This window comes from Cricetulus griseus, chromosome 2 (assembly GCF_003668045.3).
Source record: "Cricetulus griseus strain 17A/GY chromosome 2, alternate assembly CriGri-PICRH-1.0, whole genome shotgun sequence".
Classification (NCBI taxonomy): Eukaryota; Metazoa; Chordata; class Mammalia; order Rodentia; family Cricetidae; genus Cricetulus; species Cricetulus griseus.
Window position 1 is genome coordinate 205,594,644 of NC_048595.1, and position 26,804 is coordinate 205,621,447.

General features: G+C 41.9%; 1 protein-coding gene and 1 long non-coding RNA gene across 7 annotated transcripts in view; one reads left to right on the forward strand and one right to left on the reverse strand.

The window, feature by feature from the left end:
• Positions 1–26,804, forward strand: part of LOC103163591 — a 38,694-nt gene that overhangs the window by 9,263 nt on the left and 2,627 nt on the right. Inside the window, exons 2-5 of one of the 4 annotated variants that reach the window (XR_003482283.2) lie at positions 6,274–6,336; positions 9,579–9,700; positions 13,552–13,687; positions 19,165–19,245. This is a non-coding gene — a long non-coding RNA (uncharacterized LOC103163591). Of the gene's footprint in view, positions 1–2,815; positions 5,392–6,273; positions 6,337–9,578; positions 9,701–10,704; positions 10,809–13,551; positions 13,688–19,164; positions 19,246–26,804 lie in introns of those variants that run through there. The other 3 variants (XR_004768367.1, XR_004768368.1, XR_004768369.1) reach the window with 3 other exon arrangements.
• Positions 1,116–26,804, reverse strand: Ammecr1l (AMMECR1 like). 3 transcript variants are annotated; one of them, XM_035440217.1, is made up of 9 exons: positions 26,595–26,804; positions 25,892–26,002; positions 13,224–13,668; positions 11,215–11,325; positions 10,797–10,911; positions 9,680–9,770; positions 6,334–6,430; positions 5,066–5,193; positions 1,116–4,591 (listed from the first exon to the last, which is right to left on the reverse strand). In XM_035440217.1, the coding sequence occupies exons 1-8, from the start codon at positions 26,665–26,667 to the stop codon at positions 5,112–5,114; spliced, it is 1,125 nt and encodes a 374-aa protein (XP_035296108.1). In that variant the 5' UTR covers positions 26,668–26,804; the 3' UTR covers positions 1,116–4,591; positions 5,066–5,111. The 3 variants fall into 3 exon arrangements, 2 of the variants coding, with proteins under 2 accessions (XP_035296108.1, XP_027256456.1); XM_027400655.2 differs by lacking the exon at positions 5,066–5,193; XR_004768365.1 differs by lacking the exons at positions 1,116–4,591; positions 5,066–5,193 and having other exon boundaries at positions 10,745–10,911.

Genomic DNA, 26,804 nt, shown 5'->3' on the forward strand with positions numbered 1-26,804 from the left:
AGCCTATGCTTGTTTGGCATTTAGTGTTGTCCTGGCTGGCCTTAAATTCACAGCAATTATTCTGCTTCCTGAAGTTAAGAGGCATATGTCACTATGTCGTTTCTTTTTGTTTGTTTTTTGGTTTTTTTTTTTTTTTTTAGACTGGGTTTGTCTGTGTAACAGCCCTGGCTGTCCTGGAACTGTCTTTGTAGACCAGGCTGGCCTCAAACTCACAGAGATCTGCCTGCCTCTGCCTCAAAAGTGACAGGATTAAATGTGTGTGCAACCACACCAGATTTCTTATGTGTAGTGTTCTGCCTGCATGCGTATCTGCATTCCAAAAGAGGGCACCAGACTGAGCCACCATGTGGTTGCTGGAGTTGAAATCAGGACTTCCAGGAGAGCAGCCAGTGCTCTTAACCTCTGAGCCATCGCTCCAGCCCATTGTTCTCTTTGAGATAAGATTTTATTCTGTAGTCCACTCTTGCTTTGAACTTTTGCCCATCATCCTTTAGTCTCCAAGTGCTGGGAAGACAGACATAAGCTACCATGCCCAGTTTTGGAATGGGCTTTAAGGTAACCTCATCACCCCCACTCGAAACAAGAATTAGCACCATTGTCCTCAGCAACAGAAAGATGGCCATTTAGTCACATATTTAAGCACCTCTAATCCCAAATGATAAGAATCTTTAAATAGTTATTTCTGTGAGCATGCATCTGTGCCAGGGCACATGTATAAAGGCAGAGGACAGCTTGCTAAGCCCTCTCCTTCAACCATATTATGTCCCAGGGCTAGAACTCAGGTCAAGTTTGGTGGCAAGCACCTTCATCTATCTGCTGAGCCAACTCATCTACAGGTTTTTTTTTGTTTGGTTTTTTAAGAGACAGGGCCTTTCACTGTGTAGTCCTCCAGAGTGTTGGCACTGAAGGATGGCTCCACCGAACCTAGCTCACAGGTATCTTTTTAATAGGTAATAATCTTACTGGGAATGGTAGTGCACACCTTTAATCCCAGCAATTAGGAGGCAGAGGCAGGCAGGCTGATCTCTTATGAGAACCTATAACAAAGAAAGGAGATAACTGCTGATCACTGTTTCAGATATCAAGTCACCTGGTTACAAAGAGGCAGAAGACAGTTTGTATCCATTATGATTTATTCTCTACAATACTTCATTCAAGACCTTGATGACTTGTACTCAGAAGTTATATAGCCAAGAGGCAACCAAATGGAATACAAATAATTGGTCTGAAGTCTTTGCAGTGAAGGCCATACAGTTTCTTGCTTCGAGGAAACAAAATAAAAATAAAGTAAAAACATAAAGAACACCTAGTTTTTTAGGCTCCAGAAATCTCAATAGAAAGTAACACCAAGTTAGTGAAATTGTAGATGTTAACATAGTGTGGAAAACAGATCTTGTGCAAAATATTAAAATTAACACCCAAGACTTTTGTATAGATGATTTTTATTATAAACAGTAAAATATATGTAACATCTCAACTACAAACCTTTCATGTAGAAAGGGTTTCTAACATGAGTTATTTTTAACATTATGAAGCGAAAACGTTTTAAGAACCTCACAGTGGAAACAACCCAACACTGACAAACTCTAGTGATCAAAGACATTCGCTTTTAGCTCAGGAAAACAAGGACAATTCATAATTACAGAGTGTGTCCTAGCTGTGGGTATGATGAGACAAGCCAACTTTCCCAGACCTAAAGGCACTCACAGCTAGGGATGAAACAAATTCCAAACCAAGCCAGCAGAGTCCGGCTGGTTCTTTGATAACAGTGGGGACCTCTTTTAGTTGGAGCAGCCTACAGTCAAAGGAAACATTTGGCAGGAAACGGTCCCTTTTCCTCAACCATCACTTACTGGCCCCATACTGGCCACCCTCACCACTGCTCTGGTCAACGTGTAGAAGGCAGCTGAGTTCTAGTTAAGAGCATCACCTTCCAATGCAAAGCCACCATGTGGACAATCCACACTTGATATTTTTTTCCTGAGAGCCATCTGCCACACATTCCCATAAGGTGACCAAGACTGTGCACTTCCAGACTTCTTCCTGAATGATTAGGCTCTGCTCAGGACAGATACCAATAGAGCCCATTTCTTTTGGGCCAAATAGTTTCCTTGCCTGACTCCCTAGTCCCCTTAACAAGGCAAGAGGAACTTGAGCATTTCCACTGCTGGACCTCTGTGGAACACGAGGGAACGTGCAGGGAATAAGGCTTCTTCACTCCGAAAGCACTGAGCCTACTGCCAGCCGGATTCATGTTCACTCATCCCCACCCCCGCCTTCTTACGCCTTAAATTTTTTCTGTTCATTTTCTTAAATGGCAGGTATTCTACCCCACCCTCAATAAAATAAAATACATACTATACATTGGGGAAGACAGATAGGGCAACATTTCTACAAGAAAAACAGGCTTGAGGAGCATGGCACTGTAGATGCTTGCATGACCAGTCTCACCAAGAGTGCTCAGGGGTGAAGTTTAGCACCATTTTTTTTTTTTTTTTTTGCATTTTGCTTTAAATCTTTAGAAATAAAACACAACTCTTAACATAGAACGCCTGAACAGTAATGAGTGTAGCCCTATGTATCAATACTGTTGTACAAATTGGAGGTGGGTGGCTCAGTCCAGAACTGACCACCCTGACATCAATCCATGGCACCTGAGAGCACCTGTCACACTTGTCTATAACATCACCTTCATTACCCTCAGCAGCAAGAAACCATGAGACCCCTTTATGTATGGAAAGGAACCAAACCTGGCAGTAAGGGGCATGCATCCTGGGCATTCCAATGTAATCAGCACCTCTCTCATCCATTCCAGGTCTTTGATCACTCCTGCCACAACCAACCCACCCTGTTTAAAAAAAAAAAAAAAAAGAAAGAAAAAAATTCCAGGAACGTGAGGATGATGCCTAGAATCACAAAGGAAGTACCCCTACTTCCCTTCCTCCATTCCTGGCAGAAGAAACTCAGATGATCTTTTGACCCGAATATTTGCCCATTTTGGAAACCCACACCATCACATCAATTCTGAAAAAGAAATCAAAGCATATATTCACTGACTCAGGCCTGATCTGCCTCATGAGTTAGTTCTCTGTGAGCGGTGCTGAAACCTGCTCGCCATCCTCAGGAACCTCTCTTGCAGCTGCCTGTCTCTTCCTTTGAGCTGCTTGAGCAGTGCCTTTGAGCTTTCAGAGCCCCTCCCTGGTCTCCTAGTGCTATACATTTTGCCACCAAGTGAGTGAAAAGAATTTGCTGACAGCTATTTTGGAATGAGTAAAGATGGGAAAGGGAATGTCAAGGGTTTAAATGAGCAACACGAGCAATTGACATTTACACCGGTGAGGTGAAGAGTCCCAGTGTGGCAGGCAAGTTAAAAGGTTCACCTTGTTTTATTACACAGCTTTGTTCTAGAGTCCTACTGAGGACTGATATATCAAGTCTTCCCACTTCTGCAGGCAAATCGGAAAAAAAAAGAACCGCCCTACTTAAAGGTCCCACAGGATGTTTGCCTGTGAAGTAAACCAGCTTAGAGACCCTGGAAGCTCTCCTGTGACAGTGCGTCCTAAAGCCCAGCCCAACCACCTGTTTGCATGTCTGTGCTTCTGAGAACTTAGATGCAGCTACATAGGCACTGCTACCAGAAGAGGGTTGAGGTAGCCGGGTGGTGAGGAAGAGATCTCTCTTTTCACACCTGCTTATGACGATGACATCAGGACCTGTATGGGCATCTCCACTCCATTCCTCAGCAGGCTATGCTGCAGAGCTCTGTTCAACACCAGGAGATTCAATGCAGGAAGAGTACCAGAAAGTCCAGCTGAGAGTCGGGTAAGCATTAAACCTTCACAGCTTATTGCACAATGCAAAGCCATCCAACAGGACTTCTGATCTTGTTGCAGTTCTCTTATCCAGGACTCACAGGGGCTCATGGTGCCCACAGTCAACCCTAACATGGTGTTCACTTATGAAGCATGGAGGTTGTGATCAACTCTTGGTACACAATAAACTGGAAGTTTAAAAAAGGAATTTAAAACAACCTATAAGTGGTTCATGTTGGTCTCCGTTGCCCAGACTGCCAGGGGAGTACACCTAATTGGTCTGGTGGGCCGTGGGGGATTGGGGAAGAAGCCTCCATGGATCGTCATCAATTCCAGTTTTCCGTGTGTGGCCAACACACATGTGGGAAATCACCAGACAACGGTCTTCTGAACCCACACAGCCATTCCCACTGGTTATTAGGGAGCCCTGATCCAGAACCCCAGGATGAGGAAAGGCTGATATAAGGCTTGGGCCCCTCATGTTCTGTTGCATTCACTGTAACCCCACACCCTCCAGTCAGCAGGAGGCAGACTTGGCAACGGAAGCTAGCATCATAAAATGGTGCAGTAATAGAAGTAACTGGACCAGGAAGAGGAGGCATCTGCTCCAATGATGTCATAGCCATTGGTGGCCACAGGGGGGTGGGACTGGTCATGTAGCCGTGTGTCAGGAGTAATGATTGTAGAGGGGCGGGGCATGAAGAGTGCCATTCTGGAAACAGTGTTGTCGAGAAGCAATATATTCTGCATAACTGATTGTCACCTTCTCACTCCGATACCTGTATGAGGAAACAGGCAAAGGTATTAGGAACCCCAAACGTCTCAGTGTGAAGAGTCACTCAGGGAAAACCAAAAGCTTATCCCAGTTTCAAAGAATAAAATGGAAGACCAAGAGCAATCTTACTTACAGAAAATGAAAAGACGGCACAAGAAAATGATGCTGTTATTACAAATGAACGAGATGAAAAAGCACAATCACAGTTCACCCCTGAGAATGTATCTCAGCACATCCCACCTCAAAACGCTACATATGCTTATCAACAGGCTGCTGGTAAGCAATCTGCTACCAGGATCTGGATGAAGAATTTCAAAGTCAAATTACATGGGTGGCAGATTGGAAGATGGCTGCACCAAAACCCAGTGTAAACTGCGTTATCTACGTTCAGGTTAAAAATGAGATAAATTTGACAGAAATGCAACCTCCATTTGTAGAAGAGCAACAAACAACTTATAACTAAAAGGGGCATAGATACCTAATTCTGGGTCAAATTCTGATGAAGCAGGTTAATGGATCCTTGGCTATAGGAAGGTCTCAATCCCCAGATGAATATGCCATATCACAGGGTCATCAGAACAGAATTCATAGCACTTTGGCTTTGCTCTGGAAAGAGCCATGAGTCAGGATGCAAAGCATGGGTGTTACAAACCTATGGAGCCTACTACAGACCACAGGAGCTGGGTGACAATCCTTACCCAGAGCCATCTCTTTCCCACTGTAATCACTCCTCCACTGCAAGGTGATTATTCCTGAATTTTGACAGGGAAATGGCTGTTCAAATAAATTGTAATAGTAATAATGCTTTGTATTTGCAGTGTTTTTAATTATTATTGTTATTATTATTGTTTTTTTTTTTTTTTGGGTGCTAGAGATGGAACCCAGGGCCTTGAGCATGCTATGTATTAAGCTCTACCACTGAGCTACAGTCCCAGCCCCTTGATTTTTTTAATTTAATGTATTCAAAAACACTGGGTTATCTTCCAAACAGACCTGTGAGGCTAGCATACGATGACTCAGCATTTTGTAGATGAGGGTCCTAGCAAAGGCCCACCAAAGCTAACTTCTCTTTGTTCCCAATATCAGCAGGAAAGGGCAGAACACTGACATCCATTGAACATATCTAGTGTGTTGCCCTGGCCCTTGGCTGGAAACGCTATACCTTACCTTACAAGGTCTTAAAATCTGAAGGATTTACAACTCACATCTTACAGACAGGAAACAGTTCAGGGAGATGGACTAACTGGCTCAGGTTACATAGCTAATAAATAATGGAGCCTGGGATACAGACCCAAGTTACTTTCTGTTCCATAAAACTAGCCAGCTTCCTGTACTAGTACTACACCCCAAATGGGGTCCTGTTAGCTCCCTGTAAAAGTCTTTGCTCTCCTTTACTCTCTGCCATCTGACTACATGGTGACCAGGAAGCACCTCAAGTGACCCTGGATTTTCCTGGAGCCCTTACCTTTGAACTCCAACCTCCCCCTTAACGTTACAACAACATGGCAGGCACCCACCCTCCTTGGCAGGCCTAACCCTGCTTCAACCCTGTTACACTGACCATAGAGACAAAGAATAGCTGGGGAGTCTCCACTTCTGCAGCCATTGCTTCCTTAGAGCTCATTATCTCACACAAACTTCTTTAGCTTAGGGGTATAAACACTGTTTTCTTCTCCTTCCCACCAGATATCCTGTATTCAACTCCCATTAAAGAAAAACTAACAAAAGAACAGGACAGCAACTTACCTGGTGAGTTTGATTGATTTTCTGAATTCACTGGTAATTGGAGCCTTAAAGCCACCTTTCCTGAGCAAGGAGTCTATTGTCTGGATCTGATCCCAGTCTGAGGAGAACAGAAGCCATAAGGTTAGCACACAGTCAAAACACAGGGGCAGCATGCTCCAATGTGATCAGTGTAGGAAGACAAATGGGATTTGAGAAACAGCAGAGTGTACTAGGCCAAAGGAAGCACGGGGCCATGCTCCCACAAGCTGGAAGCCAATCAGCCTCACCAACAGTCCAGCAAAGACCTTAAGACATGACATTATAACTCAATGTGCCATGACGATGTTCCCAAACTCCCCACTCTTTCGTAGTTTTTTTTCCCCCCGAGTGCTGGGACTAAAGGCGTGTACCACCAATGCCCTGCTTCTTTCATAGTTCGTACAAGGTATTATTACCCAAGTGTATTTCTGAAGCTCAGGCTGCACTATGAGAAGACAGGGTAGAAAGACAAGGTCTCACTATATTGCCTAGGTTGGGTTTTTTTGTTTTTTTGAGACAGGGTTTCTCTGTGTAGCTTTAGAGCCTGTCCTGGAACTCACTCTGTAGACCAGGCTAGCCTCTAACTCACAAAGATCTGCCTGTCTCTGCTTTCTGAGTGCTGAGATTAAAGGCATGAGCCACCACTTCCTGGCTTCTCTTTGTTTTGTTTTGTTTTGTTTTGTTTTTTAAGATATTATTTTACGGGCTGGAGAGATGACTCAGAGGTTAAGAGCACTGACTGCTCTTCCAGAGGTCCTGAGTTCAATTCCCAGCAACCACATGATGGCACACAACCATCTATCATGAGATCTGGTGCCCTCTTCTGGCGTATAGGCAAACATGCAGACAGAATACTATATATGTAATAAAAATAAATAAATAAATGTTTTTTAAAAAAGATATTATTTTACTTTTTATTTCTGTATGTGTATATATATGTACACATCTGAGGCCAGAAGATAAGTATTGAAGGTGTTTCCACAGTGAGCAGTTAAGAAGCACTCTTCTTTTTTCTTTTCTTTCTTTTTCCTTCCTTTCTTTTTTGAGACAGGGGTCTCTCTGTGTAACAGTCCTAACTATCTTAGAGCTTACTCCCATAGACCAGGCTGACCTTGAACCTGGAGAGAGATCTGCTCTGCCTCCCAAGTGCTGGGATTAAAGGTGTATACCACCATTGCCTGGCTTTTGCTTGTTTTTTAATTCATTATTTTTTTAATGTGCATTGTGTTTTGCCTGCATGTATATCTGTGTGAAGGTGTCAGATCCCTTGTAACTAGAATTACAGACAGTTGTGAGCTGCCATGTGGGTGCTGGGAATTGAAACTGAGTCCTCTGGAAGAACAGCCAGTGCTCTTAACCACTGAGCCATCTCTCCAGCCCCAAGTAAGCATTCTTCTTAACTCTGAGCCATCTCTCTAACCCAACCTAGGCTGATCTTGAACTCACAGCCTCAAGTAATTTCTCAGCCTCCTGTGCAGATGGGACTACAGGCATGTGTCACTACAGAAAGAGGGGAATTTATTTGACAATTAAAAAAATTATTTTAGGTGTGTGCATGTGTGTCTCTGTGTGTGTATGTATGTGTGTGTGTGTGTGTGTGTGTGTGTGCCTGAGTGCAGATGCCCCAGAGACGAGAAGCCAAGGATGCCCTTGGAGATGAAGTTGTAGGCAGACAGGAACTGGGAAACGAACTTCTGTTCTCAGGAAGAGCAGTAAGCACTCTAAATGGCTAAGCCATTTCTCTAGCCCAAGAGGGGAATTTAAATTACGTGGCTTTTACTGCCTCGAGCAGCCTTTCTTCAGGTTGACTGGTATGACAGAACTGACAGCAGTAAGGAAACTATCTCAGAGAAGCTCTTCACCTCCATATTGTTGATTCTCTCACTGTTACTATATATATATATATATATTATAATATATATATATATATATATATTATTTATTTTTTTTTTCATGCATGGTCTTGTTATGTATATACCCCAGCTTAGGCTCAAAGCCAAAAGGCAATCCTTTTACTTCAGCTTCTTTAGTGTCAGGACTTGAGTGTACCACCTGGCCCACCTCAAATTTACTGTATGTCTGTGTGTGTCTCTTGTATGTGGGTATGTGCACATAAACACATGATGCAGGTGCCCCTGAGCGAGAGTTAATGGTAATTGTGAGCTGCTCAAGTTGAGGCTGGGAACCAAACTTTGGTCCTCTGCAAGAGCAGTACACAGTCTTAAACACTGAGCCATCTCTCTGGCCCTTCAACCTTACACATTTTAAACAAATAAAGTACATCAAGTTGAACTCCATCCTTCCAATAGGAGAAGCTCCCAAGTTTGAATTTCCTCAACTTTAAAATGGGAGAAACAATTTGATCATTTAATTGAGCTGTAATTCACATTCAACTACTAAAATCTTTGTTTGGTGTTTTTTAAACATGTGTTAGATTTATGACCTGACCAAACTGTCTTTAAGAAATTCATTCTCTTTATGCTACATACACACTGCTTTTTGGACAAGTTTAAACACAACCACAATGAAAACCAACACGGCGATCGCTTTCCATATAAGTAGTTCATTAATATACTTAACTGGATATTTTCTCTATTCCAGGTTCACACCCAACAATTACTGTGTTTCACATATTATTTTCAAAACCAGACTAATTCCAAGAAAAAAAGAAAATGGGGTTACATATCAAAGAAAATACAAGAAACAGTTAAAGGAATTCTAGATACTCTTTCAAAGAGAAAACATGTCCAACCCACTTCCTACCTTTACTGTCCCCACTGTAAGAACTCATTAACTACTGAGCTCTTTTTTTATGTTTGTTGGAGTCTCTCTATGTAGCCCCAGTTGGCCTGCCAGTCCTGTGTAGATCAGGCTGGCCTTGAATTCACAATTATCTACCTATCTCTGCCTTCCAAATGCTGGGATTAAAGGCATGTGCCACCATATCTGGCAACTACCAAACTCTTTAAAAGCAGTAGGGAAGATATTTATCCTTTACCCAAACACAACAGCATGTATAGATTTCACAGTTAAAAGTCTAGGACTTTCCTTTATAATGAAAGATAAAACATGGTCAAGTTAGATGCTGTGGTAATCCCTGAAACTTAAGGGGGCAAGGAAAGAACTTTTCATTGGGAGGAAACATTTGAAACCACAAGCAAATTAGAAAGTTACCTCCCCCAACCCCCAGTTTCTAACACCTAAGTCAATTTGTCTTTGTTCTATAGGGATCTAACAGGAACTCAGAAGAAGAAAGGCATTCATACTTGGTGTATGTAGTGGCAGTTGAACTGAATACTTCCCTTTAACTGACATCTATCAAACTCACCTTGTTCCTTAGCAACCTCAGGTAAGTATGTGGCTGTGCGTTTGATGCCTTTTTCATTGATGAATTCAATCCGAATCCCATGGACCCCTACCTACAAAAAAATGCAACCAAGTACATGGCATTTTCTGAGTCTAAGAATATTCCAGTCACCCACATATAAATCAACATTGTCTCCTAAGCTGCTTGATCCAGGTCTGGGAAAAGAATTCTGGGTTTTTTTGTTTGTTTTTGTTTTTCTGAGACAGGGTTTCTCTGTGCAACAGCCCTGGCTGTCCTGGAACTCACTCTATAGATCAGGCTGGCCTCAACCTCAGGGAGCCCCCTGCCTCTGCCTCCCAAGTGCTGGGATTAAAGGTGTGCACCACCACTACCTATCTAAAAGAATTTTGTGTGACTAATTATTCTGAAGTACAGAAATGAAAGTCGGTTGTTTTAGGAAAAGGACAAATATATATGTAGTTGTACCTCTGAGAATGTGAAGCTTAGAGATGAGTTCTTGAAAGGGGATACCCTTCTAGCCTAATTCCACTACATGAGCATGTCAAACTGTGTCTATATAAATCCATGGCTCTTCAAACTAGTTCCCTTTGAATTTTTTAAAAATTGTCTCGCTGTATAGCCCAAGCTGGTCTGGAACTTGCGATCCCCCTACTTCTACCTGGATTGCTGGTATTATAGGCATGTGCCATTATGCTCAGGTTCACATCTGATCTCTAATAAAAACTTTTCTCCAGGGGTTTGTCAAGAGGCATCTGGGATGTTTTGTTATCTCATCATTTAACTAGACATGGGAGAAGGATCAGATGGACCTTATTGAACAGAGTGGGCTGGGAAGAAATAGGAGAGAGTTTGTTTTGTTTTTTCTGGGGTTGGGTGCTAGTCCCGGCTGACTTGACCAGGCTGGTCAAGTACTGGGATTAAAGGTACGTGTCACCACACCTGGCTCATAGTAGAGAGAACTGATTTTCCATTTCTTTTCTATTACTAGTTGAGAAGTACCTTTTCTGTCACTCTCACATTCTTAGACCCTCTCTCAATGAAGGAGATACATTACCATGTACTAACCCGAACCCAAATGCAACGAGAGATGCAGAGATCCAAATGCAGCTGTTCTCACCTCCCAGTCCAGGTAATCACTGGCATCTTCAAAGTTAGTAAGGAGGGAGACAGAACAGAAAAGTTTGGGCAGCTCCTCTCGGGTCAAGGGGGGGAATCGGCTGTCCTTAAGTGCACTAGAAGGGACAGAAAATATAAGTGAGGCTGCCTCCTTTTAGGAGACAACATTGCATGCTCTATAGAGCCCACACAGCTGAGTCCCGAGAGCCTCAGACAGCATCTCCTAGCACCTAACACTAATGTCAGCATCAACTGTCTTTTCAGAAGCAGATGGGTGGCTCACCAGGTTATATCCTTACACTTCTTGACTACAAAAAGGGACTGCTCAAACTCTACCAAACATTTTGAAGAAATAAGGCTAGAAAGCTATTTGCAGTTCTAGTTCATTTATGTATATTTTCTAATGTTTGTGTCATTACCTGGTTAACGTGTATTCCCTGAGTCCTGAATGAAGATTCATGGCTGAGAAGGTCCCAATGCAGCCCCGAAGACGCTTGTCTCGCCCTGTCTTCCAGGTCACAAAGAGAGGACTAAAAAAAGCAAAACATAAAATATTCTCCAGCCCTAGATTAATTATGGATATATTGCTATTCATTTCTGTTACTGCCCAAAGGTTCTGAATTGCCAGCTACCTGAAGAACTCTGCCTTTCTAGAAGTTGCTCAGCCCTGACCAAGAACACATGAAGTTCATGAGACAACAGCAGAAGCTCTGTTTGTGGAGCCTTTCCTCTGCTGTGTCCTCACAACTGTCAGTCACTTACACATTACATATAGACACTCTTCTCCTCTTCCTCGCCTTGAACTCAGCTTCTCCTGTTTATGTTTCTGGAAACTGCCACTCAAAGTTGCCCAGGTGGGCCTCAATTTGAGATATCCTTGTCTCCACACTCCCAAAGTGCTAGGATTACACAGTGTTCTACAACACCCAGGAATCTCTCCTCTTTCCAAATCCTTCTCCTTTACTCTCCCCTAGCTACAAGCATTCTCTGCAAGACTTCACTGTTCTCACAATTGTAACTACTGGCAAACTACAAACAGTTCCTGTGCATAGACTTTCAGAAGAGAGAAACAACTTCTCAAGATAAGCTTCATAGTAACAGAATTTGCTATTTCTGCTCTTAGACAAAGTCAGTATCATTGGCTGTAGCAGATGGATGTCCTTCTTCCTGAGATCCCGCGACATCCTAATGCTCTCACCTTTTAAGATTCCTGAGTTAGGCAAAGTAAATACACAAAGTTATCTATCTAGACTACTCCACTCCCATCTCTGAGACAGGTCTCACTACATAGCCTCAAACACAAAGATTCTCCTGCCTCTGCTGGAATTAAAGGTGTATGTCACCACATCTGGCCAAAATAATTTATTCTTATTTTATGTGTGTTGGCGTTTTGCCTACATGTCTATTAGTGTGAGGATGTCAGGTCCCCTAGAACTGGATTACAGAGAGTTGTGAACTGTTGTGTAGGTGCTGGGAATTGAACCCAGTTCCTCTTAGAACTCGTAAACACTGAGCCAATTCTCCAGCGCCCCGCCCCACCCCATCCCCGGCTTCTTATAGTTTTCTTTTTCTTTTTTCTTTTTGGTTTTTCAAGACAGGGTTTCTCTGTGAAACATTCCTGGAAACTTACTCTGTACATCAGGCTGGCCTTGAACTCACAGAGACCTGCCTACCTCTGTTTCCCAAGTGCTGGGATTAAAAATGTATGCCACTACCCAGTAGCTGAAGTGCCTTTTAAAACTAGTGGAGAGCTACCTCCAATTTTGATTAAGAAACCAATGGCATTTCCTTTTTTTATTTGATCTAATAACTGCCTAAACATGTTAGAGAGATGGCTGTGGTTAAAAGAGCTTTGCTATACACGTGTGAGGACTAGAATTTGGATCCTTAGAGCCCACATAAATGCCAGTGGGTGTGGTGGCACACCTGATTCTGGCTTCAGAAGGTGAAGACAGTAGGTCCCTGGCCAAGCTGACTAGTTGAGACTAGCTATATCCACCAGTTCTGGGTTAGACTGAGATCAACCCTGACACAATGAAACAAAGTAGAACACTTAAAGATGATTCCCAAACATCAACCTTGAACCTCCACTGAACCAACCCATGCCGCCCCCCATACATGCACATACATGTATATACACATGCATGAAAACAGCTATCTTTAGACATCTTAGGACAACCAACAGTATCTTTGTTAAAAGCATCAGCTCCCAATGAATGAGAGCCCCTAGTCTCCAGCTTGGCCTTTAGACACTTCCAGTTCACATTCCCTTATACTTCACCACTACTGAGGTCTACCTTAAGCCATGTGAACCACCACCAAGAAAAATGTCTGTTTCCATACTCCTATAGACAGACCCAGTTAAGAGTAACCTCAGAAGGATGTTACTATGCCCTCCTCCATATTGTCCCATGTCTAATTTACTCACTAGGGGTCATTGGTGAATCTAGGAAGTCGTGGCTGTGGGAAGCCATAGAGGTGACAGTAGAGTACATCAAAGCAGTAGCAGCACATCTCTGCAGTCACCACAAGATTCTTAGTGGTGTTGGCAGTTCCATTGGGCCGGGGAAGAGGGCTCAGGGCTCCAGATGCAGGATTCATTCGTGTGATAGGAGAGTTTCCAGGTCCCAGAGTTAAGTCCGATACATTTTCCCGGCCACTGCTGCTGTCCACATGCTGGTGGTTTTGAAGAGGTCCTGAACTAGAGCCAGGAACAGTTGTGGACTGATTGCCGTGACTATGTGTTCCACTTCCAGATAATTTGGGTTTCTTGACCCCACAACAGCCTGCTGCCAACTTGGGCTCAAGGGGAGGAACACAACGTCTTTTTCCCATCCTGATTTGGTGTTTGTAATCTGGAATGCTGCAGAACCCTAACCCAAAAGAGAGCAGGTAAGTACCGATTGTAATGATGCAAGAAAGAACAAAAATCAAACAAAAAGTGTCTGCATGAATTAGTTAAAAGCTGATAAGGACCTGGTAAGATGGCTCAGCAGGTAAAGGCATTTGCTGCCAATCCCTAATGACCTGTTTTTGACCCCTATGACTCCCATAGTAGAAGGACAGAACTTACAGCAAGTTGTCTTGTGACCTTGACACACACACAATAGCCCACCCCACCCCCCAAGAAGTGAATAAATTACAACTAAGAGACTTTGGGGGGGGGTTGAGACAGGGTTTCTCTGTGTAGCTTTGGAGTCTTCCTGGAGCTCGCTCTATAGACCAGGCTGGCCTCGAACTCACAGAGATCTGCCTGCCTCTGCCTCCTGAGTGCTGGGATTAAAGGCACATGACACTATACTTGGCCCATCTCTCTCTCTCTCTCTCTCTCTCTCTCTCTCTCTATATATATATATATATTATATATATTATATATATATAATATATATGGTTTTTTGAGTCTGGTTTCTCTGTGTAGCCCACCACCACCTCGCTTCATTAATATTTTTAAGAATTTATCTACCACACACACAGAAAAAGGAAAATAAATCCAGGACAGAATTAAAACTAGAAAAACTATTAGCTTTACATCCTTTTTCCTGAGTCATGTGTCAACCATCTTGCATCTGTCCTTCATCATCACCTAATATTTACCCTCCGTTCTACATGCCATACCATACCCACACATACATTTACCCTCCTTTCTGCATGCCATACCATACCCACACATACATTTACCCTCCTTTCTGCATGCTATACTATACCCACACATACATTTTTTTTTTTACATACTTACAAAGTAAGTCTGCAGTTGTTTTTCTTTCTGGAATTGTGTGATGTTGCTAATATTATACATCATACATTTCACCCATTTTTTCCAGAAAACTTTGTTATTTTATTTTATTTCATTTCATTTCATTACCCAGCCATTTGGTGAAGGACAACTAAGCTAGCTGGTCCCTTTCCCTGCTAAAGTGATTAGAGTAGCAATAAACACACATGTACAAATATCTCTGAAAGGGTGTGAGAGTATATGCCCAGGAGTTCTATTTTTAATTTCCGAGGAATCTCCAAACTGATATCTATAATAGTTATATTAAACTACACCCTGACCAACAGTAAATAAGAATCAACTAAAAAAAAAGTGTGTATGCATGTGTGTACACTCGTGTGTGTATGCATAAATGTGGATAACAGAGGACAACCTCTGGTGTCATTCTCAGGAATGTCATCCACTCCTTTGAAATAGCCTCCCACAGGCCTAGAGCTCACAAATTAGGCTACAATGGCTAGCTGTAAGCCTAGGAATTCCCATTACTGCTTCCCTAATGTTCATTCAGATTGTAATTATGCATAACTATACCTGTTTTACAGGGAATGTCTTTTTACCACATAAACCAAGCAAAAATTTAAAAACTTATGTAGAAAAGTTCTCCGATTCTAAAAAAAAACAAAAAAACAAAAAATGAAATTGAGACTTTGTCAGTTAGTAGGAATAGATCCAGTGGAAACTGTAGCAACTTTTACTAATGATGAAATTGACAAGTTATGGGTATACAGTGAACCCTGGCAAAGAGCTTGTAGTAATTTTTTTTGGGAGAGGTCAACAACAACTATCCAAAAAAGAAGAGAATTAAACTTAAAAAGAGAACTAGCTGGATCCTTCCTCGAATTGTAAGGGAAACACCAATAACTGCAGCCCCTACATTCTACACTGATGCAAATAAGTCAGGAAAGGCAGGTTACAAATCAGAAAGTTTAAGTAAAGTGGATCTAAGTCCTTATAATTCTGTCCAAAAGTACATGATATTCCCATGCTGTTAATGGATCATAAAGGAACTTTCAACATAGTTACTGGTTTACAATATGCAGAAAGAGTTGTTTTACATATTAAAATCACTGAATTTATACCAGATAATACAAAATTGATTTTATTATTTATTCAGTTACAACACATAATCGGGGACATATAAGACACACATCCGATCCCATACGGGTCTACCCGGCCCTATAGCACAAGGTAATAATGAAATTGATCAACTGTTGATAGGAAATGTGCTAAAGGCCTCAAAATTTCATTAAAAAACACCATGTCAATAGCAAAGGTTTTAAAAAAAGACTTTTCCATCACTTGATAACAAGCCAAGGAAATTATTTAAAAAAAGGTCCTACTTGTTCTTTATACAACCAAACTCCACTACCTGCAGGAAGTAACCCAAAGGGTACTCAAAGGAATAAAATTTGACAGATGGATGTGTTCCATTTTTGTAGAATTTGAAAAATTAAAATATGTACACCACACCATTGATAACTATTCAGGTTTTCAATGGACAACTGCTTTGAGTTCAAAAAAGGCTGATTCAGTAATTACACATTTCTTAGAAGTCATGGCCATCATGGGTATACCTGTACAAACAAAGACAGACAATGCTCCAGCATATGTCTCTAAGAAAATAAACATTTTTTTTGATTATTATAATATAAAGCATATTATGGGTATACCACACAATCCTACAGGGCAGGCAGTTATACCACACACTGTATTCTACATGGCATAAGATAACGTGGCAGAGCCAGGTGGTGGTGTTGCATGCCTTTAATCCCAGCACTTGGGAGGCAGAGGCAGGTAGATCTTTGTGAGTTCAAGGCTAGCCTGGTCTACAGAATGAGTTCCAGGACAGTCTCCAAAGCTACAGAGAAATCCTGTCTTGAAAACCAAAGGGGGAGGGAGATATACATGGCAGATGAAGTAGTGGGATTGTCTCTAGATAATCACAACCATCCAAAATCCCATTTCAGGGAATCCATTCACATCTTCTGGCTTTCATAGGCACTGCATGCATATGGTACACAGACATACATGTAGGCAAAACACCTTTATGCATAAAATAAAAACAAATAAATTAAATACATATACATATACAGTGTTGTGAAGACAGCTTAGTGTTATCACATAAGCAGGCATCTGAGTGCATGGCTGATACAAGGTTTTTTAAATTCCACTGACCAGCCTGTCAGAGCCAATCAATGAGCTCCAGGTTTAGTGAGAGATACTATCTAACATATTAAAGTAGACAATAAAGCCCAAAGAACTCCCTGGGTAACTTCTGTCTTGAAGGTTGGCCAGCTATCAATTTGTCTGCCCTTAAGTACCTCAGACCTAGGAACTAGAAGAGTTTTTAAGTCTGAGGCAGATCTCTGTGAGTTCAATGCCAGCCTAGTCTAAAGAGGGAGTTCCAGTACAGTTACCAAAAGCTACAGAGAAACCCTGTCTTTAAAAACAAAACAAAACAAAACAAAAGTCTGGGCATGGTGGTTCATGCCTTTATCCCAGCAACCAGGAGGCAGAGGCAGGCAGATCTCTGAGTTTGAGGCTAGCCTGGTCTATATAATGAGTTCCAGGACAGCCAGAGCTATATAGTGAGACCCTGTCTCAACAAAACAAAAAAATAAAATAAAAAATAGTGTTAGTCACTGTTCTATTGATGTGAAGAAATACCATGACCAAGATGACTCTTAGAAAGTTTATTTGTGAGCTTGCTTAACATTTCAGAGAGTTAGTCCATTATCCTCATGGCAGGTTCATGGAGGCGCTCCTGGCACTGGAGCAGCAGTTGAGAGCTACATCCTCATCTCCAGTGACTTGGGAGGTGTGAGCTTTTGAAACTTCCACCAGGAACACACTCCAACAAGGCCACATCTGCCAATCCTTCAAATTCTTTTAAACAGCTGCACTCCCTAGTGAATAAGCATTCAAATATGAGTCTATGGTGCTGTGGAATAATCCCTTTGTATACTGAAAATCTGTTGCTGTGATTGGTTTAATAAACAAGCTGACTGGACAACAGCTGATCAGAATAAGGTTAGGTGTGAGAGCCAAACTGAGAATACTTGGAAGGAGAAAGGCGGAGTTGGGAGTCAACAGCAGATGTAGGGAGATAGGCATGCTATACTGAAAAAAGGTACCATGTGGCAAAGCATAGATTAGAAACATGGGTTAATTTAAATGTAAGAGTTAGCTAGTAACAACCCTGAGCTATTGGCCAAGCATTTATAATTAACATTAAGTCTCCATGTCAGTTATTTGGGAACAGGCAGATGAGGGAAAGAAACATCTGCCCACACAAGGGGGTCAATTCTTATTCAAACCACCATAAATAGCTTAGTGTAGTGACATAGACCTGTAATTCCAGCCCTTGGGAAGTAGTGGCAGATCATCAGGAGTTTTAATAAGTAAATTAATTAAGAAAAAAACTATATCTGAAACCAATTCCTAACATTAACAGTTTTATATTGTTTTGGTTCTGTTGTTCTTTTCCCCCAAAGATTTATTTTTCACTGTATTATGTGGGGAAGGCAGTACAGGTGAGTTCAGGTGTTTACAGAAGCCAGAAAATGCCCTGTGTTTGAGTGAAAATGGCCCCATAGGCTCATAGGGCCTTACACTATTGGAGGTGTGGCCTTGGTGGGAGTAGGTGTGGCTTAATTGTAGTAGGTGTGTTATTAGGAGGTAGGCTTTGAGGTCTCAGGTGCTCAAGCAAGGCCCAGTGTGGCACTGTCCTTTTGCTGCCTGCCCATCTGGATGTAGAACTCTCAGCTCCTTCTCCAGCACCATGTCTACCAGCATGCCACCATGCTTCCCACCATGACAATACAAACTAAACCCCTGAAATTATAAGCCAGCCCCAATTAAATGTTTTCCTCTATAAGATTGGCATGGAAAGGCAACTCTGCCTCCCGAGTGCTGGGATTAAAGGTGTGTTAAAGCTTGTTTTGTCTTTTTTTTTTTTTGATATAAGGTTTTTATCTTGCCCAATCTAGTCTTGAACTCCTGATCCTCTTACCTCAACCTCTTGTGCTAGAATTATAGGCATGTGCCCCCATAAAGTCATCAGTTTATTTCACTTAAGCTTAAAATGTATTTCTTACTTACCCTTACTGAACAATTTTAAAGGAGTCTAATACTTTAAAAAAAAGTAAAAAATGTAAACTGAACTGATAGAAAAAATCTCAGCCACCAACTTATCAGCATCAATACTAGAAACATTAACAATCATGTGCCAATTGTATCAAAACTTTCTCTTTAGGGACTGTAGAGATAACTCAGTAGTTAATAGAACTGGCTGGTCTCTCATAGGACCCAAGTTTGGTTTCTAGCACTCACACCAGGCAGCTTACAACCAACTCCAGTAGATCTAACTCCTCTTCTGGGTTTTGAACATGCCTACACACATATGGCACATAACACACTGTGGTGGTTTGAATGAGAATGGCCCCATATGTTCATGTTTGAATGCTTGGTCTCCAGTTAGTGGAACTGTTGGGAGGGATTAGGAGACATGGCCTTGTTGGAGGTGTGGGTTTTGAGGTTTTAAAAGAGCTTATTATGCTCAGTGTCTTTCTCTTTCTGCCTCCTGCCTATGGATCAGGATGTAAAACTCCAAACTACTGTTCCTGTGTCATGCCTGTACTTCTGCACCAAGATCATCATGGATTAATCCTCTAAAACTGTAAGCAAGTCCCCAGTCAAATACTTTCTTTTAAAAGAGTTGCCTTGGGCCAGGTGTGATGGAGCACTTGGGAGGCAGAGTCAGGCAGATCTCTGTGAGTTCAAGAACATCCTGGTCAAAAAGTGAGTTCCAGGACAACCAGAGCTGTTACACAGAGAAACCCTGTCTCAAAACCTTCCTTACTCCTACCAAAAGAGTTGCCTTGGTCATGATGTCCCCTCAAAATAATAGAATAGTAACTAAGACATACACACACCTTAAAAAGCAATACCCCCCCCAAAAAAACCAAAACATCTTTCTGTTTAGATTTCTAAGCATACTCCACACCACAGCAGGCACCTCATCAGAGTTCACTATGATCAAGAGACATCAGCACTCCTGAAGTTTGGTTAGGGGATTCTAAGTACAGCTTAAGACACTTCAGAGTAATAGAGGCAGCTGGAATGTAAGTCCACCTCAGAGAGCCTACCTGTCATGTTCAAGACTCTGGAATCCATTCTTAGTACCATGAAAACAAAAGAAAACCCCCAAACAAATCTTTTATTAAATGACATAGTCTACTATCTCTTCTAAAACTTGTCAATCGGTTCTCCTTCCCAAACCTCATAACAACTACCAATGTCGTGCCCTCGGTATGTGGCCTTGGGCACAGAAACTCTCCCTGGATCAAAGCATGTAACACTGTGACCCAGAGGCCTTGGCTGGTGCTGTGCAAAGTTCCTGAGCCAAGTTCAAGAGTTAGCAGAAGTAATCTTTTCCTACATGGCTTCCACAATCAACATGAACACAGTAGTTAACACTGAAATCCACCAGATGGAGACACTGCCCACGCTTCAACACAAAGCTAAGAGAAATTGTAGTAGTAGTAGTAGTAGTAGCAGACCATTTGTGATTTCAGGAATTAATAAGTAATTTCTCACAGATCTCATCTCAAGATCACTTAACCTTGTAAATGTCCAATAGTCTTGCTCTCAGTGCTCAATGACTCAGCCCCTTCTCCTGCAGGCTGCTGAGGCCTCAGCTTCCCTGTCTAATGGATACATTTTCCTCTTTACCAAATGCAAGACAAGTGTGCACATATATAAACAAGTTTTAAAAATACTGATTTACATCCAAATGGGCGACTGAGCTCAGGGTCTTCAGAGGGGTATACATGCTTGAGTCATCTCCCCAGACACTAAACATTTTTTTAAAAGTGAAAAACAAAACAATAATAACAAAATGCACATGCACATGAGTGCTCATCATGTATGGTAGTATATACCTTTAAGGGAGAGGCAGGCAGATAGATCCCTGCTAGCATGGTCTTAGTCTGAGTCCCAGAGGAGTCAGGGCTACATGATGGGGCCATGCGTTGAAACAAACCCAGAACTGGAAATATGTTTCAGCAAATTGGTTGCTACACAAGCACAACAGACCTAACACCTATATCTCTAGCACTCACATTAGAATACATATACATACACACACTCTGGGTATGGTGGTGGGGCGCCTGTAACCCCAGTTTTAAGTGGGGAAGTAGAGACAAGCAGATTCCTGGCACTTGTTAGCCTGTCAGCATAGCTTCAATGAGTGATTCTATTTAAAAAAGAGTCTCCTGACAATACACATAGTCATACCTGCAATGGCCTCCACACATGCTCACACCTGCAATGCTTACATACACAAAATTTAAAAAAAAAAAAAGGCATCACTTGGATACTTTATTCTAACAATTAGGTTAATTATCATGTAAACTCTCATCTTAGTCCAATTTGGAAAATTTTAATATTCACTATATAGTAGTGGCCACTCAGTCCTGGACTTGGCCACAGGTCAAGGTATGGTGGCACATACCTAGCTGCCGGAGTTGGCAGCTAGGTTGTTACCTCAACGCCAAAGTTCTGTCCCAGAAGGTAGGGGCTTCAGAGATGACTCAAAGGCTTACTTTGAGTAGATGATACAACTTGACTTAAAAAAATGCTTTAGCTGGGCGGTAGTGGTGGATGCCTTTAGTCCCACTACTCCAGTGGTTTTGTCTCAAAAATCCCCCCATACAGGAGCTGGAGAGATGGTACAGCAATTAAGAACACAAGTCAAGCCTGAGGGTGATGGTGCATGGCTTCAGTCTTAGCACTTATCCCAGTAGATGTTTTCAGTGGTAAAGTCTCTTGGCTTCTGTTTGTCTTAAAATAAGCCTGATATGTAAAGCCGAGTGTGGTAGCACACCTTTAATCCCAGCACCTGGCAGACAGAGAGGCAAGTGGATCTCTGCAAGTGGGCACCCAGTTTACAGATGAGTTCCAGGACAGCCAGAGCTACACAGAGAAACCCATCTCAAATACAAACAAACAAAATAAAGGAAATAAAATGTTGGGACTTTCAGTGATCCATTACAGTGTTTATTTGCCTGGGTGGAAATTTATGATTACAGAAATTAATATAATTTCTCGTAGATTGCTAACATTCATAATTTAGTATGAAGGCCAGTATTAGGACAAGAACATGAGGCTGCCCTAACTAATATAGCTGGTCAAACAAAATAGCCTTCCTTCTCCCTGGGTGTCTCTTTCAAAAGCCAATTTCAAAACAACCAGAGAAGCCCCCACCTTCTGAGGACAGAACTTTGGCTTTGAGGTAATAATCTAGCTGCCAACTCTGGCTCAAATTCCAACTCTGAGGTTCAAAGTCTGACTGCAAACTCAGGCAAGCTGTAACATCTTATTAACCTGCTACCATACGGGCTATTTATTTTTTTGTGTTTGTTTGTTTAGACAGGGTCTCTCTACATAGCCCTAACTGTCCTGAAGTCACTATGTAGAGTATTCTCAATGGCTGGGTATGGTGGCACACACCTTTAATCCCAGCACACAGGATGAGGAGGCAGGAGGATCAGGCCAGCCATACATATATAATTCATTAGAGTAGCTGACAGGCTTTAGTCTGGGTAGTTTAACATGGCTTGATAAAAAGACCAAGAATCTGGTCATCATTCAGTCTGTAAGACTGGATACTCTGTAGTCTCAATCTGCTCTAGGGTGCTGGGGAATTCCTAGAGAGCTGTTAGTGTTCAGTCTGTCTACATTGGAATCTGGAAGAAGTACAGGGTAATACCAGGAAGGAATGCCCCAGTAATGGGACAGAAAACTTACTGGTGAGAATGAGGGCAAACAGGCTTCCTTCTTCCATGTCTTTTTTCTTCCTTCCTTCCATCCTTCCTTCCTTCCTTCCTTCCTTCCTTCCTTCCTTCCTTCCTTCCTTCCTTCCTTCCTTCCTTTTTTTTCAAGACAGGGTTTCTCTGTGTAGTCTTGGCTGTCCTAAAACTCACTCTGTAGACCAGGCTGGCCTCGAGTACTGGGATGTGTGACTACTGCACAGCTCCTTCCATGTTCTTTTATGTAGAATGTCATTGGAAGATTTGGCATTGAACACAAGAGATCTTCCTTCTTCTGCCTCCCTAGTGCTGGGATTAAAGGCATGTACCACCACACCCAGCCACATGGGCCTATTTGTTAGGAAGACATGAAAGGAACCTGGCAGTCCTTGGGCACATAACTACTATTAATACGATTCTGTAACAGCTAGTTTGTAGTCTAAAAGAACTTGCTACTTTTCTTCTTTTGAAAGTAATGGCCTCTCATAAATCATTCATGGTTTCTTTTCATTCTGTGATGGCAAAAACCATAAAGAACACTGGAGGCCTCCCAGCACTGAGGAGGAAGAGGCAGTAAGAACTTGAAGCCAGTCAGAGTTACAAAGTAAGACCCTGCCTCAAAATATGAGGTCGGTTACATTGCACACCTTTAATCCTAGCACTCAGGAGGCAGAAGCAGGAAGATCTCTGAGTTCAAGGCTGGCCTGCTCTATATAAAGAGTTACACAACAGTCAGACTTAGAGATACTGTGCCTCACCCCAGCCCAGGAAAAACAAAAAACAAAAACAAAAGAAAGAATGAATACTGAGATTATTCTACTCATGTAACTTTGTAGGAATACACCAAAAAGCACCCAGAATATTTAAAAACAAATCTTTACTTGTTAAATATGTCATTATCACAAATATCCTGATACATGTGGAATACTACATATTTTGTCAAAGGGTTCCATTTCAAATAGTAATCATAGTAATCATAATAAAATGTTTAGAAGTATAAAATAATTTCTATTTATCTTTGAGACAATCCTTACAATAGCTTCTTGGAGGATATGACATTTTAAAGATTTGGAGTTGGGGAAAAGCTGTTTCTATTTAGCATCCAGATGTGTTCTCAAATGAAGCCTTCCTCAGATGTGAACAGGCTGGGGTTTCTCTTGTGACACTGAAGAGGTGAAGTGAAATTCAATGTAATAATTATTTCATGAGTATTGGGTGTGATGTCTGAGCTGTAACTATGGCCTATTTATGGGATTGTTCTAGGAAAGAGTCAGATGAGAGATGCTATATTATGGTAACCATTTCAATTATTTCTCTTTTTAAAATGGTCAAGCTTGAAAGTAGAGGTACATGCCTATAATACCAAAACTCAGGAGACATGATTAGGAGCTCATGGACACTCTCAACCACACAGAGTGTCTGAGGCCAGTATAGGTTCCCTGAAACTGTCTCAACTCTCCCACCAAAGAATGCAACTGCCATATAAATACAGAGCACTTGGTACATGAACAATTTCCTCACAAAATACAAACCGATGTAATTACTTTTACAATCTATTTAAAAATGCTTAAGACAAAACAACAAATAAGTAACAAAATGCTCAGAGTTTGAGGTAGGCATGTGACTCACTGTAATCACAGCACTGGAGAGGGGATGGCGATGTGTAAAAGCAGGATTGCCATGAGCAAGCCAGCCTGGGCTGCACTGTACAGAGAGACCTTGTCTCAAAAGCAAGTAAACAAAACCCCTCTGGACTTGGTGGCACACACCCTGATCCTCAGCACTCTCCTGGAAGAGGCAGGTGATTTCTGAATTGGAGGCCAGCCTGGTCTACATAACAAGTTCTAGGGCAGCCAAGGCTACATAATGAAACCCTGAAACAATAAAAACAAAACAGCAACAGAAAAAACAAAACAACCAACCAAACAAACAAAAAAGTCCACATTCATATACGTATTTATCTCAGTTTAAAGAAAACAATGAGTTACAGGAGTAAATATTTTTTGTTTTCCTGAGACCAGATTTCTCAGGGAAACAGCAGTTGGATTTGTCTCAGTCTCCTGAGTGCTGGGGTTAAAGATGTGTGTCACCACTGGAAGACAATATTTTTGTTGTTTGCTCCTGACCACACCACCCAAACCACACCTTCCCTTTCTATGTGACTTTCAGCATGAGGTTACATCTTTCTGGGCCTCAGTTTTGTTTTGTTTTCCTTTTCTCTTTATTTCTTTTTCTTTCTTTCTTTTTTTTTTGAACAGAGTTTTTCTGTATAGCCCTGGCTGTCTTAGAACTCTCTGTAGACCAAGCTGACCTCAAACTCAGAGATCCACCTACCTCTGCCTCCTCAGTGCTGGGATTTAAAAAGCCTGGGCCACCACCTCCCAGCTAGTTTTACATTTATGAAATTAAGACATTTCCTCTCCTGTCTCCCTCACAAAGGGATTAGGAGACTCTGACAAACTCACAGTAGAGTAGAATGGTTTGTGGTTGTGTACTGCAAATACAGCATAGGTCCCTCAGCATGCTAGGCAAGTGCTCCACACTGGGCTATGTCCTTAACCGAAGCACGCTATCCTTAATGAACTCAACTTTTACCAAAGAACTATGTTCAAGGTTTACATACAGAATTATAGTTATTTTCAAATCTGTGATGGCCTTTAACAAAATATCACCAAAGCAGATTTAGGTTAAAATGATCCCAAAGTAGCTGAAGACCAAACCACATGAATCAGAATTGTTGAGGAACTCATTAACTCCTGAATTAGTTAATTTTTCTGCCCAGCTCATTATGTAGCCCAAGATGACCTTAAATTTCCCATCTTCTAGATTCATTTCCCAAGTGATGAGGTTACACTTGTGTGTACCACCACAGGTTTTAGGTGGAGCTGGGGATGGAACCCAGGTCTCATACATACTAGATGAGCACTTTACCAACTGAACTACCCCAACTCCATGAGTCAATTAAGACACACACACATACACACACACACAATCACCCGGGGGTGGTGGTTCACGCCTTTAATCTTAGCACTTGAGAGGCAGAAGCAGGTGAATCTCTGAGGTCCAGGCCAGCCTGATCTACAGAATGAGTTCCAGGACAGCCAGAGCTACACAGAGAAACCCCTTCTTGAAAAAAAATAGTAAGTAAAACAAACACACACAAAAGAAGTATAGGGCCAGCAAGATGGCTCAGGAGGTAAAGGCACTTGCCACCAAACCTGAAGAACTGAGTTCCATCTCTACCCAGAACCCACACGATAGAGAGAACTGACTCCCTCAAGCTGTCTTCTGAGCTCAGCACATGCGTGGTGGTGATATCCAAACACATGCACATACACACTAACTGTAATTTTAAAAGGTATAAAAACTTCAACAACATTAGGACCACCCCACGGAATCTCAGATAAATACGAATGAGGTACACTTACCCACCTTAAAGCCAGACACAAGTCAAAACCAAAAAAATGCAATAAAAATCCCACTTCAAGTATGCACAAGGTAATAAATACTCACTGAAAGCAGAGAATTTATATTCCCAGAAGAAACAGCTACAATAGGAAATGGAACCTATTTTGTCTCTGGAATGAATCTTCTTCCTTCCAATTCCATTCCTTCTTCCAATACCTAAGACAGAAACGCAAGTACAGTGAACAAAGTCTGAGTAGTGAAGAGGTTTTGACAGAAGTTACAAAAGTATTATTTGTTTTTTGAGACAAAGTTTCTCTGTATAGCCCTGGCTGTCCTGGAACTCACTCTGTAGACCAGGCTGACCTGGAACTCTGTTATCTTCCTGCCTCTGCCTCCCATATTGGGACTAAAGCTGTGTAACACCAACCACATCCGGTTTACATCAGGTTTATTTTAAGAGTAAAAATATTTTCAGATTACTGGAATACACACTGGGATTAAAGACAGCATCACCACCACCAAGCTCAAAAGTTACAATTTAATAGAGCAATTTCTGACACAAACAAAACCAGCTGGAGAACAAGCTCTCCTTACTTCAAAACATTTCTAATGCTAAGGATGAGACAAGGAACAAAAGTCCCATGGAGGGTCAAAGGCTGTATTCTACTTGGATGAGACACACATTATTAACCCCCACAACTCCCCCTCCCAACATCGAGGTCAAAACTTGCTCTCCAGCCAGGACCTATCACACTGAGCTCTCCACAGGTTACAATACACAAACATACTCCCAAGTCTTAAAAATTACCTGACAGCATGCTAGGCCCCTGAGGGCACGACATCTTGTGCCAGGAGGAGACAGTAAGTGCCGGTGGAGCCATTCATCCTTACTCAGTCTTGCATAAATCTCTTCACAATCTCTTCCACCTTCCCCACTACTACAGAATTTATGCAAAGCAGACTCCAGGCCCCACCCACTCAAACCTAAGAGAGGGCAATGAAAGCAGATAGGCCCAGA